The 14,856-nt window shown below is 42.5% G+C and overlaps 1 protein-coding gene across 1 annotated transcript; it reads right to left on the reverse strand.

The window, feature by feature from the left end:
* Nucleotides 1–13,763: 13,763 nt before the first annotated feature.
* On the reverse strand, nt 13,764–14,552 carry LOC149211365 (uncharacterized). Its single transcript, XM_089388372.1, has one exon. It carries the CDS (start codon nt 14,550–14,552, stop codon nt 13,764–13,766), a length of 789 nt encoding a protein of 262 aa, XP_089244498.1.
* Nucleotides 14,553–14,856: the final 304 nt, after the last annotated feature.

Consider the following 14,856-nt stretch of genomic DNA (forward strand, 5'->3'; position numbering starts at 1 on the left):
GCGATATTCGGCCGTCTATTCGGTCCCACCACCAAGAAACCTAGTTGTCTCGTTCGAATGGAACCAACTAGGCAGACCCCGGTTGCCAGCCAGTATACCAATCAGAATTATTGTCCAAATATACAGAATGGTAATGGATGGCACTATCATTGATGAAGGGGCATCTGTGAGTATCCTTTCCTCTATTGCTTGGAAAGCGCTTGGTTCGCCTGCGCTTTTTCCTGAAATGAGAAATCTATCAGGCTTTGATAAAGGAACCGGTTGACCTTTAGGGATCCTCCCCAATGTGCCCATAACATTGAAAGGGAAGACCGTTCAAATGAACGTGATGGTCGTTCAAGGACCCTTGGATTATAACCTACTCCTTGGACGAGACTATATATATTGCATGGGAGCCATCGTCTCATCACTCTTTAGAGTAATGTGTTTTCCGCATGAAGGAAGAATGGTCAAGCTTTTGGACCAACTTTCATTCCCCGGATCACGCATCGCAAATAGTCATGAACCATCCCTAAATGGTCTATTCATGCAAGAAGTGTCTCAACCCACGGTCCGTCCTCCTGATGAGCGCGAGTAATCCGGGAGGATATGACTGGAACCCAGGGGGCATGCGTCCTGGCCTGCTTAGGTAGGGAAACTTTGGGTATAGGGTAGGTTTCCGCGGGAGAATATGACTAGTCCATACCCCGTCCGTCTAGGAAGAGGGTTGTTCTAGAATAAGATTCTTTTGTCAAAGTTATGTGAGTTGGCGGGCTATGTCACTCACCTTTGTTTATTTCGGTAGACATTGCTGAGGAAGTGTTTTGTTTGAAAGATTAACAAAACAATCTTTGGGTAACCTAAAAGGGGTAAACCTCTCTCTTTAAAACAATTGTTTTGAAGGAAAAGAAGTAGAGGTAACCTTGAAATTGTACTTTATACTTGGGGGCATGCAAACCTTTGGAGTGCAAGCAAGGGGCAACTATTTATTTTTTAAATTTTTAGGACCTCTAACCCTTTAAACTCGTAGGATTAGTCGTTTCCGAACTTGCATAACGAAAGGATGTGGAGCAAAGCTTAGTGAGATGAAGCTCCACAAAAAATAGAATCTTGATGAGACACTCTTATCATATGATTGGGTTAATCGAGCAGTTTTAGCACAAAGTTCATGCTCGTTAAAAAATAAACAGATCCAAGCAAATGTTTCCACCCGCGTTTAAGCTCGTTAAAAAATGAACTACCCGGTAAATAACCACTGTGAATGTAACCTTATCAGCCATTAAAGCCTTGGTCTTGTTTGCACCATCACCTCCACTTTTCATTTGGCCGATCGTTCACCTCCATATGATTGTTTACCCATTTTGAGGAACAGTTGCGAAGAGTGATTTCACCTAGCCATCCTTGTGACACTGCCGTGATTGGAAAATTCCAACCTGTACCTGGAATCAGCTGCTAACCCTGTTTATCACTCGTTCCTCAAAAGACGAGTCTTATTTAAGCTCTTTTCAACTGACTCGTGAAATATGAAAAGATTGCCAAGTTTTGGCCTTCCAGCTCATTAAAGCGACAGGAAGTGTTATCCCTCCTCTAGATTTTAATCTTTTTGGACCTGAGGGATTATTGCACAAAAAGATCGAGCGCTTGTTTTGTTCGGCTCGTTAAAACTATCGAAAATTCATCCCTTCTGTATTGTTTTATACTTTTTCGGACTTAAGGGATTAGATGTCGAAAAAGGACTTTTGGAGTTGACTTTATGTACCTTTTCAGACTCTCTAAAAATGAAAAGGACCGAGTTATCCTTGTCGTTAGACTCGTTAAAATCACTAAATAGCGAAAAACTTGTCTTTAGACGAGAACGAGTTTCACTATCGCTAGGCTCGTTAGAACATAGTGATGGGCTTGCCCGAAGGGCAGGTTATAGAACAAGCATATGTTATCCTCCTCAAGCTTGACAAAAATAAAGAGGTACTGGTCAGCAATGACTGGGGAAAATTTGGGAGAAAACTAAAGAAAACTTTGATGGTAGCAAGTCGCTCTTGAACATGACACTTTTCCTCCGTACCACAATCGGGTTGGGTTGTTTCATTCACCGATCACATCACCATGGTCTCGCCATACCATCCATAATTGGGGTAATGCTACCGATCCATCGCATCAGTGTCGCCATATGTTCAAGAGAAGTCATTCAGAAAGAGTCAACCGGGTCCCATCCACTGCCATACATTATCCTTCATCCATTCATGACCGCCACCCTGAATCATATATCACAAATCGTTTTCACCTCCATCAAAATCATTAGCTCCGTTCCGTTTCATTGATGTGGGATTCATTAAGGCCCTCCTTTGACGGATCGCTTCTTGTAGACATCAGCTCATTATCCAAGAAGTTGATCTAGGAACAACCCCTTCAGTACTTTGAAGCTTGCATGCCTCAATGGCAAGTTTCTCACTTCCGGCGACAGGCATACATCAATGACCTTCGACCAGAAGATTTTGCGTGGTGTTTGACGCCAAGTCCTTTATTCACACCACGTGAATTGTACTGCAGTACCTTGAGGGTCATTATCATTATCAGTGATTCCACTCGCGCTTGTTAACGGTTTACCTCATTGACCGGTAATCAAGCGACGTCTTTCCATGTTCGACTTCAGAACAATTCTCACATGGATCGACTTGTACTTAGAGTGAAGATCGAAGGAGTTTGAAGACCTCGGATCTAGTTTCATCCATCCGGGATGCGATATATATTCGGGAAAGATAAAGACATTTAACATGTACATCATTGCAGCAGATGATCATCCTACTCAAAGGATGATAATTTCACCAAAGTTATCAGTCTACCATCAGACGATTGTCTGTTCTATGTACAAAAATGAATTTATAAAGCTGAGCATGGGAATGCCCGCCTTAGCTAGATCATGAAAGCAGTATGAAAAATAATGTATTGTATTGTATCTTATTACAGGTCTCCTCCCAGCAAATGGATGAACTTCGGACCCTCTTGGATAAAGCATTTCACCCGATAAACAGCCTCATACTTTAGGGGGCAACTGTTATAGACATTTTTGTGCCTTACAACATTGAGCATGAAATGTCCATAATCTAAGGGATCCAAAGTCCCTAAACATGTTGTTCCTACCCCTAGAGGAACAAGGCTAACAAACCACAGCAATTCACAGAAGTTCTCCACCAGAAACTGCTCAAAAACAAGTCAAATCAGGATCATGTCAATGGCTCCACTGACCATCTGCGCTGAATGTCAACTGCAACACTGGCTACCTGCGTTGAATGTCAAAGCCAACACTCGCTTCTTGTGCTGAGCGAGAGTGGACATGTGGCAGGCTCATTCCTCAAGGTGTCAATGCCCAGGAAGCTTCCAAAATGACACTTGCCTCAGGGAATTCGACTGGTGATGAGTAAGAGGTTCCAAATCTCCAAGTGGAAGGAAGAACCTCCAAGTGGATTCAAGAACTGACAGAGGGAGAGGACACTAGTCATATCTCAAGCTGATTCATCTTCTCTCCAAAACATCTATATATGGATCTCTCCTCCATGAGATCTAGAGGCTAGAATTTTGTTATTGCAAATAATTGGTGTTGGTTTGAGACTGGAATCATTGGGTGCTTAATGCTTTGAAGGGAGGTGAAGATAGGAATTCCATTCTGCTGGGAAGGAGATGCTGGATTGGAGCCCTCTGGGTTGTATCTCTTCCTGAACCTTGTTATTTATCAATAAAGCTATCTTGGTTTTCTCCTATATACTGATGTATCTTTGATGTATGATTGCATTAGTGTATTTGATTTATTCCTAATCCTGAATCATTTATAAATATGAATCTCTGTCTTTGTGTTTTGTTCTTCTCTTGTTGTAAGTAGCTGTTCTCTTGTCGCAAGTAGCTGTTCTCTTGTGATCTCGCAGGAATCTGTTGAAGCTGGGCGAGCGAGGAGGCAAGTAGCTGTGAACACCCAAAGAGAAGAGGATCTGGATCGAGGGACAAACGGAAGACACCGGTAAGTCTATTGATCTCTCTTCTTTCACATTTCATAAAGGAAGAAACCAGAATAGCTGTCTTTGTTTGTTGCTAAGGCACTGTCACACCTTAGGTGGATAGGATCGTCCTGCATAGGCATTTTTCCCCACAACAAGTTACTAGTTATTTAAGTTCTCTAGGGATAACTTTTGATGATGAAGTTAGGGATTTGTTATTTCTATGGTCATTTCCAGAAAGTTGGAATCGCCTAGTTATGGCCATTAGTAACTTTGTCTCTGGACCTAGTACTGTTGACACCTAATCATAGGAGGATGCTAGGGTTGTGTTGGGTACTTCACTAGTAGACAGTAGGTACTTCACTATTATGACTTCACAAAAGTGAGCTCAATCTGAGTCTCACTCAATAAATATAATCAACAAGATTGTACTTAGATTCCCCAAGTCTCTGGAGTACACAAACTCTCCTTACTGAAACTCAACCTCTACTGGTCATAGTAGTATGAGCCCAATCTGAGACTCATACATGACAGGCCTTTGCAGAGGAGTTCGCTTGAACCTCTCAAGCCTTATCTGAAGTACACAAACTCTCTGACTCTCTCTGGCTCTGTTTGGCTCGATGTTGCCTTTAGGTCAGCTCGACTTCTTCTCTCTATTCTCTGCTCTTAGCTTTCTTAACTCACTTTTCTCACTGCTTGCTTTTTCTCTGTCAGTTCATGGCTTTAAAGCCAATCTGCTTTCTGACTGTTCATTTCTGCTTCCTGAATTTCTGGTTTCCCTGCCTCTGTCCATTTGAATTCCACTGTTCTACGTCATCATCACTGTGTAATGCCTCATAAGGAGGTGGCAACCTATTTCATAATGAACTGAGTGTTAGTTCTCTTAGAAATGTTTAAACATACGTTATTTTATATTTTCTCCCAGATTGCCCATGAAACACGAATCTTAGCCAACTCATCGTCCATGCCGGACTTCAAACTTTATACAATTCGACCTTTTTACCCTTGCAGAGCAATTGCAAGAGTAGATCTACATGCTGAAGATGTGCGGCCCAGGTGCAACTGTAGATGAGGATGTCATCAAAGAAAACAAGGACAAATTTTCTCAGATATGGTTTGAGCAGGTGGTTCATAAGGCTCTGAAAAGTGGATGGGGAATTACAAAGACCGAATGGCATGACCAAGAATTCATAATGGCCTTCATGAGTTCGGAAAGAAGTCTTTGGAATGTCTACTTCTTTCATGCGAATTTGGTGGTAGCTTGAGCGAAGGTCGATCTTAGTAAAGAATTGAGGCCAATTTAGTTCATCCAGCAAATGATCGACAACCGGGATGGGAAATTTATCTTTGATTGTCAACTTATTAAGGGCCCTAAAGTCTGGACACATACGCCATTCCCCATCTTTCTTGAGCACCATGACCACCAGCGATGAATAAGGACTAATGTTGGGACAAATGATGCCTGCTTCCAAGAGTTCCTTGATTATTTTTTCTATTTCATTCTTTTGGGCGAACAAATATCTATATGGGTGTACATTTGGTGGTTGGGCCCCTAGGACCAAAGTAATGCTATGATCATGTTCCCCTCTCGATGGTGGAAACTCCTAAGGCTTGTCAAAGATTGGCAGACGGTTGTTTAAGATCTGTTGCATCTCAGGATCAATATGAAGAGAATTGGGTTCGAAGGCCTGGATGGCATTAAATTGAGCTATAACTCCATGGTGGCCCTTTTTAAACAAATTTTCCATCTGATGTGAGCTGATGATAGAGGGAGCTCCCGCCTAGAGTCTGCGGAGGGTATGTGTGTGGTTGTTCTACTTAAAGCTCATATATAACTCCTAGAAATCCATTGTGATTGGGCCAAGTGTGCGAAGCCATTCAGCACCAAGGACAATGTCGCACCCTCCCATGTGTATGGAAAACATGTGGGTCTTTAACTGATAATCCCCAATTTGAAGTTTGACATTTTCATAGCAGCCTTCACATTTCATTGTTCCCCCGTCAGCAATTTGGACCTGGAAGTTAGAAACTGCTCGGACAAAACAATGCACTGCTTCTGCGACTCTTTGATGGATAAAATTATGTGTACTTCCACTATCAATCAAGACTACTACCGAGCAATGCTTAATAAAGCCTCTGATTTTGAGAGTTTGAGGCGAAGAAATCCCTGCCAAAGCATGCAGCGAGATAACTGGTTCTTCAGGTACATTGTCCTGCTGGTTGTCCTCTTCTTCCTCCTTTGGTTTCTCAAGTGGTGGCGCTTCCTTCGATGAACTGTGATCAGTAGCATCAATTTGAAAGAATTTGGGCTCCTTGAATTTATGCTTGGGCGAGTATTTCTCATCACAGTGGTAACATAATCCTTGCTTTCTTCTTTCTTCCATTTTTGTTGGTGACACCTTTTGAACCTTGAGTGTTTGGGTAGTGCTTTGAGCCTGTGGGCGATGACCCTTGGCAATGAAATTTGGGCGATTGGATTGGGCCACTAATGCACATTCAATTTCACGAGCTATCTTGCAAGAATGCAACCATGAGCTAGGGTGGTGCATTCGGACGTGGGCTTGTATGGCTTCTTTGAGACCACTGACAAAAAATTCCACGTAGAACTCATCGTGTAGATCTCCATTACGGAAAGCTAAGGCGTCAAAGGCTGCAATATATTCATTCACTGTTCCTATCTGTCGGAGCTTAGTGAGATGACACAAAAAGTCAGATTCATGGTCAAAGCGATCCATAAGAGCTTTTTTGAATGTCTCCCAAGTCAAGGGCCTTCCATAGCAACGTTGATGCCATTGCCACCATTGCCATCTTTCATTGTCCAAGTACATGATACCCACACTAAGCTGAGTCGCATTATCCAGGATGTAATTCAGTGTGAAATATTGCTCCATTTGTGCTATCCATGCGGTCGGGTGAGAGCCATCAAATTTATACATGTCTAGCTTGGGTGGTTGTGGATGGGATTGTTGGTGGGTGCCAAAGAGGTGAACAACCTAGCTAGACTCACCCTCACTGTTTTCATTGCCAATATATGCCTCCTCGCGTGCCTCCACCTTGCCCTTAGAGAGTGTTGCATTTAAGTTCTGCAGCTACGACACGACCTCTTTCAAGGCTGATTCAAGGTTGTCCATCCTCTCATTCACCATAGCTTGATCTCTAGTTTGTACCATGCACCGAGCCGATGTACTTGAAATTTCGGACCACCCGAATTTTTTGGCACTAACAATTGAATGGTACCACCTTGCTCAGCTCGTCATCCTGATTCTTATGGGATAAGTCACCAATAAGTGCCCCTTTTTTTTTACTCCGAACGGAGTTTTACTCCTTGCTTAGCAATACTGCAGTAGCCGAATCCCAGAAATTTCAATTCTGCCAAAAGTCCTGCGAAAATCACGCCCAGGTATAGGAACCCACACACTACTCAGATCTGGATGGCGGATTTGATGGATCTGAGAGATCTGAATGGCTGATCTGATAGATCTGAATGGAAGAATTGATTGCTATTGTGGATTTGATGGATCTAATAGATCTGAATGCCTGTTCTGATAGATCTGAATGGCAGAACTGATTGCTGTTGCTGAGATAGATAAGTGAACTATGGTCTCCAGGAGTGTCAGGTGCTACAGATCGCAGTATAAATAAGGGTCTAACAGTAGCACTCGGCCCAATTTTTCATGGCACTAACCAAGGAGGATTAACCGTACCCTTAGTCGTACAACCCGACTACCTTATCGTACGCGCGAGTAATCTCTCCGAGTACTGTTCACGGTGTATTGTACCAACAAGACATCCGATGGTTTATCTATGGCGCGGTTTCAAGGGAGCTAGGGGGGTTCCAATATACCCAGAGGGTACTTGGAAGACAGTCCGTGCGCGGTTCTGTCTAATGCGCTACTACTCGAAGGGGTACCCACAAAGGTTACAAGGGAGTCCCACAAGTGTGACCACTTCTTGTATTTCCTGCATGCATGGCTCCCCAAATTGATTCGGATTTAAGCAGGAACGCAATAGATTACAGAGATAACCATAAATACAGAGATGCGATAACCATAAAAACAGAGATGCAGCAGAAATAATACTTCATTTCATTAATGGAGAATACTGAAATATGCTTACAAATTGAAATAACCCAGCTAGGGCGATGGTAGCTTATCTCTGAGAAGAGATGTGTCAGCTACATGCCTCTGAACTGTTTCGAAGTGTCTTTACAATGAGGCTCGAAGGCCTATTTATTATTGAGAAACAATGGAAAACCCTTCACATTCCAAAACCTAACCCTAGAAGATGAAACGCCAAATTGTGGGCCCTGTTTTCGGGTGAGTTGGACAGCTAACTTCCCGGGGTCGCGAATTGGTCGTATTATCTCCGTTTGATGCGCATGATAGCCCGTTGGAAAGATCTCTCCGAGGACTACGACAGAAAAGATGATTTTTATTAGAAAAATCGCTGGCAGTGGATTTCCCAAAAAACGTCGTTTAGGGCCTCAAAATGGCTCCGGAAGTTTAGGACCCGAAAAACTGCTAAAAATAGTAAACTGTGCTATAATTAAGGAAACTGAAAAACTGAAAGAGATAGTTGTGGGGGTCAAAATGGGATAGGTGGGTGGCCACCAACGTCCACCTCAATCATTCCTCCCCCCTTAGGAAGCAATGGTCCCCATTGCGTTGAGTTCCTCCCTGAGATGAGGAAGCTTCTGCTGAGCTGGGTCTCTAGTGAGCTGTTCTGCAATCTCTGATGTGTCCAGAAATGGTGGGAAGCATGGTCGGCGATGGTCCACATTGAAAAATCGGTGCAAGCGAAGGAATGGATGAATGCTGTGCTTCAAAGCATTGTTTCCCACGGCCTTGTTACTAGTGTAAGGACCATGTCGAAGCGATTTGAGTTTCTGATGGGTTCTAGTAAGGCGCTCCCTCTGTAAATGTAACCAAACTTTGTCGCCAACCTGAAACTTGTGTGGTACCCCTCTGGGTAAGGAGAAGTTGTTCATGTGTTCTGTCAAGACTGTATCCCTCTGTTGCTGCTGCTGTGTGGAGGAACCCTTCACGGGGTCATGGATGTAGAACCGATCTTCCCCTTACTTTGGGAGCGAACCAGACAGAAAATAAATTTCCTAGTCTGTGAGATGAGCTTGCTGCCTTTCTTAGCAGTGATCAAAGAGGTGGCGGTAGGTGGGGCTACCTCCGGTATCCTGTATAATGAATTATCCAACGAAATAATGACAGTGCGAGGCCTTGACTCATGCACAACATGTCGCCTCCACAAGTATGGCTGGCCTAATAGTACATCACAAACATCCAGATGTGTAACATCACACAATACCTCGTCTGTGAAGGGAAGGCGGCACTGCTGGCAAACTTTGAGATCTCGTCCTTTGTGAAGCCAACCGATACTGTACGGCTGTGGGTGTGGTGTAGTTGGTAGGCCCAACCGCTTCACGACCTCTGCTGAAATGAGGTTCTTTTGGCTGCCACTGTCGACAATGAATTGCAGCGGCGAACCCTTCACCCACATCTGTGAGTGGAAAAGACGTTCCCCCTCCTCTGGATCTTCGGGCTCATTTTTCTGGATCTTGGCAGTAGCAACAGTGGCGCTGGGATCCGCATCAATGATCTGCTTCCCTTTGTCATTCCCCTTGTCGGGTTCTGACTCAGAGTCGGAACATGAATCTGATTCGGAAGCCTTCAACTCGGCCACCAGCGACTGCTTGGTCCGACACTCACTTGTGTTATGAGTGGGACTCTTGTGGAACTCACACCACTTTCCTGTGTCCTTCTTCGGCTTCGTGGTGTTGTTCTTTTCTTGCAGCGTAGAGGGGTTGTCTTGGGTCACCCCGCCTTGGCTTTTTCCTTTGGGCTTCGGATTTGCAGATCCAAAGTCTCGCTTCTTCTGTTTGAACTTTTGCTCGATTTTGACAGCGTATCGGTATGCTGTGCCGAGTGAGGAGATGTTCAAGAATTCCATCTCTTCCTGGATGTATCTATGTAGGCAGCCGCGGTATTTGAGTACCAGTTGCAGCTCAGAATCTTTGATACCCAACTCTATGCGAAGGGTATGAAAAATATTTGTGAACTCTGGTACATCTTGGTCTCGTCCCTACTGCAGCGTGGTCCATTTGATGTATTTGTCCTCATAGCTTTTTACAGGGTAGTGCTGCTCCTTGATGGCATCCCGGAAGTCATTCCAAGTGGGGGCGGCTGAAAACAGTGAGCCTGTACTTTCATCCTTCTGCTCACAGTATGTTTCCCACCAATCCTTGACGTGGGGGGCTGCTTTGAGAAGAGCGAAAACAATATTTTCCCGACTTGAAAATTCATGAACAGAAAAATACCCATCTAGCAGATTTAACCATTTATCTACGGCATCTGCGTCTATTTGACCCTCGAAGATGGGGATTTCAAAATTAACTTGTACCTTGAACGGTGTGGCGTTTCCAGAGTAGCTGTTGGAAGCCGATGCGTCGCCTCTGGGTAGCCGCTGAAGGATTTGCGCAAAGCTATCCATCATCGCGTTCCTTTGCCGCTCGAGGGATTCTTCGAGCAAGATTTTGATAGGATCTCCTGCCCCCTTGTATTTCTTCTCATCCGCCATGGGAGGTCGTCGAGATTTGTGAGGCTCGTCTTGCAAAGGTTTGACCAATTCAAGCCCTAACTCCTTATATCCCGACCTCGTTGGGGACATGCAAAGAAAAACAGAGAAAAATCAGACCGCTCTGATACCACTGATCCGGATTTAAGCAGGAACGCAATAGATTACAGAGATAACCATAAATACAGAGATGCGATAACCATAAAAACAGAGATGCAGTGGAAATAATACTTCATTTCATTAATGGAGAATACTGAAATATGCTTACAAATCGAAATAACCCAGCTAGGGCGATGGTAGCTTATCTCTGAGAAGAGATGTGTCGGATACATGCCTCTGAACTGTTTCGAAGTGTCTTTACAATGAGGCTTGAAGGCCTATTTATTATTGAGAAACAATGGAAAACCCTTCACATTCCAAAACCTAACCCTAGAAGATGAAACGCCAAATTGTGGGCCCCGTTTTGGGGTGAGTTGGATAGCCAACTTCCCGGGGTCGCGAATTGGTCGTATTATCTCCGTTTGACGCGCATGATAGCCCGTTGGAAAGATCTCTCTGAGGACTACGACGAAAGAGACGATTTTTATTAGAAAAATTGCTTTAAGTGGATTTCCCAAAAAACATCGTTTAGGGCCTCAAAACGGCTCTGGAAGTTTAGGACCCGAAAAACTGCTAAAAATAGTAAACTGTGCTATAATTAAGGAAACTGAAAAACTGAAAGAGATAGTTGTGGGGGTCCAAATGGGATAGGTGGGTGGCCACCAACGTCCACCTGGATCACAAATCCACAGGTTTATGTGCTCAACGATAGATCTCGTGGTTTAAAGATGTCAGAACACATCTCTAGCCAAAAAAAAAATATTGCTAAAAATTCGAGATCCCACTGGCCTTGGAAAGCACTCTAATACCACATGTTATGCTATTAACCTACAAGACGATACCAAAATAACAAATATGTGAAAAATATACCCAGAAGATAGAACAATGAGAAATAAAAACAAGTATTTTATTATTCAGAAAGCAATGTTCACTTGCCCCTTTGAGGGGGCAACCTCCAATAGAGTTGAGCTCAATACAAAATAAGACATGATGCTCCTCGAGGGGAGTCTCTATCCATTATATAGGATTCACACATGCAATACCATGGGGAAATACCATGGTTCTTATTAACACCATCTATCTAATACCATGGCCCATTTGCAACTAACTGTGGTCCCTTCATTAAATGCGGGTTAACCACTTACAATTATTATTATGGGCTTTATTGACTCTTTACTTAACTATAAATATGACTCGATCCTATTACATAAATAAGGGGCTTCGGGTGGGCCCCTAACATTATACTAGACGTCACTCTGATCATTATGTTTATCTCAAAACGAAAAACCCATCAAAATTATCTCTGGATGCATAAACTTGGTTCTTACATCCCCCCATACTGCTTCGGGTGAGACTGCAGCCTGCACTACACGGGTTGTTTCTGAAAGGTCCGGTAGTGTAGGGATTTTTTAGTTGGCACAACTACTTTGAACCTGGGTCAGGAACCCCAAAGCCAACATACTCCCTGTTCCTACCGAAGTCAACTGTCATAACCAGGATCCTTCGATTCGGAGACTATTTCCTACTCATGAGAATGTTGAAGATCTTGGCAACCAACCAGAACACAGTTGGTACGCTGTCATGGTTGAATGACATGCTCTTCACCCCCCAACAATTCTGACTTTTCTTAGACTTTCAAGATGATGCTTCTTTCCTACATTGTTATGCTCTACCACACCATCACTTTGTCATGGTCTTTCTTCAACTACCCTTGATTTTCTTTTTTCCCCTTTTTTCTTTGAAAGTTTTTTATTGAACCTGTTGTTCGCATTTTGAGCATTGAGAGCACTTGATAGAGGGCTACTACAGTAAATGGAGAACTAGATATTCGTGAAATGCAATGATGTAGAGAGGAATCAAAGTATTAATGTAGGATCACGTAAGTTCTAGAATAAAAAATGCTTGGCTCAAGGGAGACTCTTGTTTGCCAAAATGGATATGTCTCTATGGTGGCCTGTACAAATTATGGACGAGAGAATTATAAGTCAGAACTACATTTTTAAGGATCCAATTAAAGGTGGAGTTCTAGCTCACTTTTTTGGGAGCTGTATTTATGCTTGGGTAGACCCATTTGCACAACCTAAGTAAAGTTTTTAGGTTCCAATCGTTGTGCTTTTGAGAAGGACTTGGAAGAGGATATGTTGCTTCTAAGTAAGATTATGAAATCTATCGTGGAACCAATTGGAAATCCCAATCCAGAAAATTCATCTCAACTTAAAAAATTTCCTTTGTCAATCGAACGGTGCAAGGCAAGTCTACTTATTTACTTTATCCTACTCTATGTGGGTAGAAATACTTTGTGCGAACCCATGTCGAGTAACACATGTCACACTAGGTGGCTTTCACACAAGATTCTCGTTATAACTTTTGCGGAGATGGAGCCAAAATACGTCCGACACATGGAGATATTTGTTGATGGAGGGATGCCCTTTTGGGCAGTCAGGCCGAGGATTGATCTCTCCAAGATTGCACCTCTTAGTGCAATTGTTTGTATATATGTTTTACTGGACTTTGATACATAGGTTTGGTTCAATGACTAAAGCTTTGTAACGAGCTTTCTCATGTACTTACCTCCCACTGGGAAGCCAAATCCATGTGTTATCAATTAAACTGTAAGCAATAATATATGCTACTTCTCTCCATCGAATCATGAAGTTAGATGGTGCAAAACAAACGTGATCTCTAGCTCCTATACAACATTCTGATAGAAAATTCGTTGGATGAACATAATCAATTTTTCATGGACTGATGTGTTGATACCGTGTTCTAGGGTCTCATAGCTAAAATCATATAGAAGGAAAAGGAATTGTATGCCCTATTCCTCTTCAAAAGACACTATTCCCAAATAGATTTATATATTCTAGAGTTTCAAGAATAATAGTACGAGAAATTATTTAAGAACAAGCAATTACAACTCAAAAAATTGATGGACAATTAAATAATACTTCATTATAAATGACTTTGAGTTTATTTCAAAAAACATAACTATTTGAGAATACCTCCACCAATAGTAAAAATGACTTTGGTTTTAATAGGGTTTGTGTTGTTTAACGTAAGCCACCATAATCATTAAATAAAAACTATGTAGGGTACATCAAATGTCCAAACCATTAATCATTTAATAAAGAATGGTGCAAAATGCATGGGAATGGGCGTTATTTCAGAACTGCTTCCTTCCTCTAAGGGAATGGTGAAACACCCGATACCAGCCACATCTTCCCTCCCATCTTCTCCGAAATAATCTGTGTAGAATGTTCCGTTCCAGTAAAGAAGGTTAGCGAATCTTTGCAGCCTTACATTCTCCGGAAGGTATCCCGCTATTTTCCATCTTTTTTGGGACGGTTCGTAAATTTCCACCAACTGTTGTCTATTTTCATCCACAACAACAGCTGCAACTTTGTATGTAGTGTCATTATCTTTCTCATCCACGACAATGCAATCTGGGTAGGGACTTCCCTGTGCGGCCGGAATTTCAACGAACGTTCGTGTATAAGGATTGATGAGTCTGCTAGAGCATTCTACCCTATTTCCAACCAAGATAAGACCTCCCACGGATTCTTTGAAATAAATGATATCTGACAAGTCCGGGTCATCTCGCCAGTCCCCGTCCTTAAGGAATGAAAGGTCAAGACAGGAGTTAATCCAGGTCCTTGTGTAGAAACAGAAAGCCATACAGGGGTATTCCATTCTGAAATCGCACACAAGCAGCCGACTCTGATTTTCGTTGTTGAGGGATGCCTCACCCCACCTGGTTAGGAAGTAGTTTGAACAAAGAAAGTCATTCCATTGCTTGCAAATCATGCGATAAATAAATACGAATTCCACCGGCATACGCACACATATCTCCACTTGAAAGTCAAATGGCAGTTCGTTCCACCATGAAGCCACCTTTTCCATTTCCATATTTATAACTCAAGTGACCAATACAAATACAAAGTCGAATAACACATACAGAGTCAAAGAATACTTAGTGTATGAAATATGACTCCAAGGAAGGACTATATATAGCACAACTATGAAGATTGAGTCTCATTGAAACGAAATATGGCACATCGATGCCGAGCTTATATTATGCATAAAAAGTATGGTGATTTTATATAGAAAATATGGCTCGTCGGTTCCGATCTTATATTATGAATAAAAAGTTACGGCGATTTTGTATAGAAAAATATAATATTATAGATAAATGAAAATAATTAGGCATTTA

This window comes from Pinus tabuliformis, chromosome 1_1 (genome assembly GCF_031772625.1).
Source record: "Pinus tabuliformis cultivar Carrire ecotype Pingquan chromosome 1_1, CPIR1, whole genome shotgun sequence".
Lineage (NCBI taxonomy): Eukaryota > Viridiplantae > Streptophyta > Pinopsida > Pinales > Pinaceae > Pinus > Pinus tabuliformis.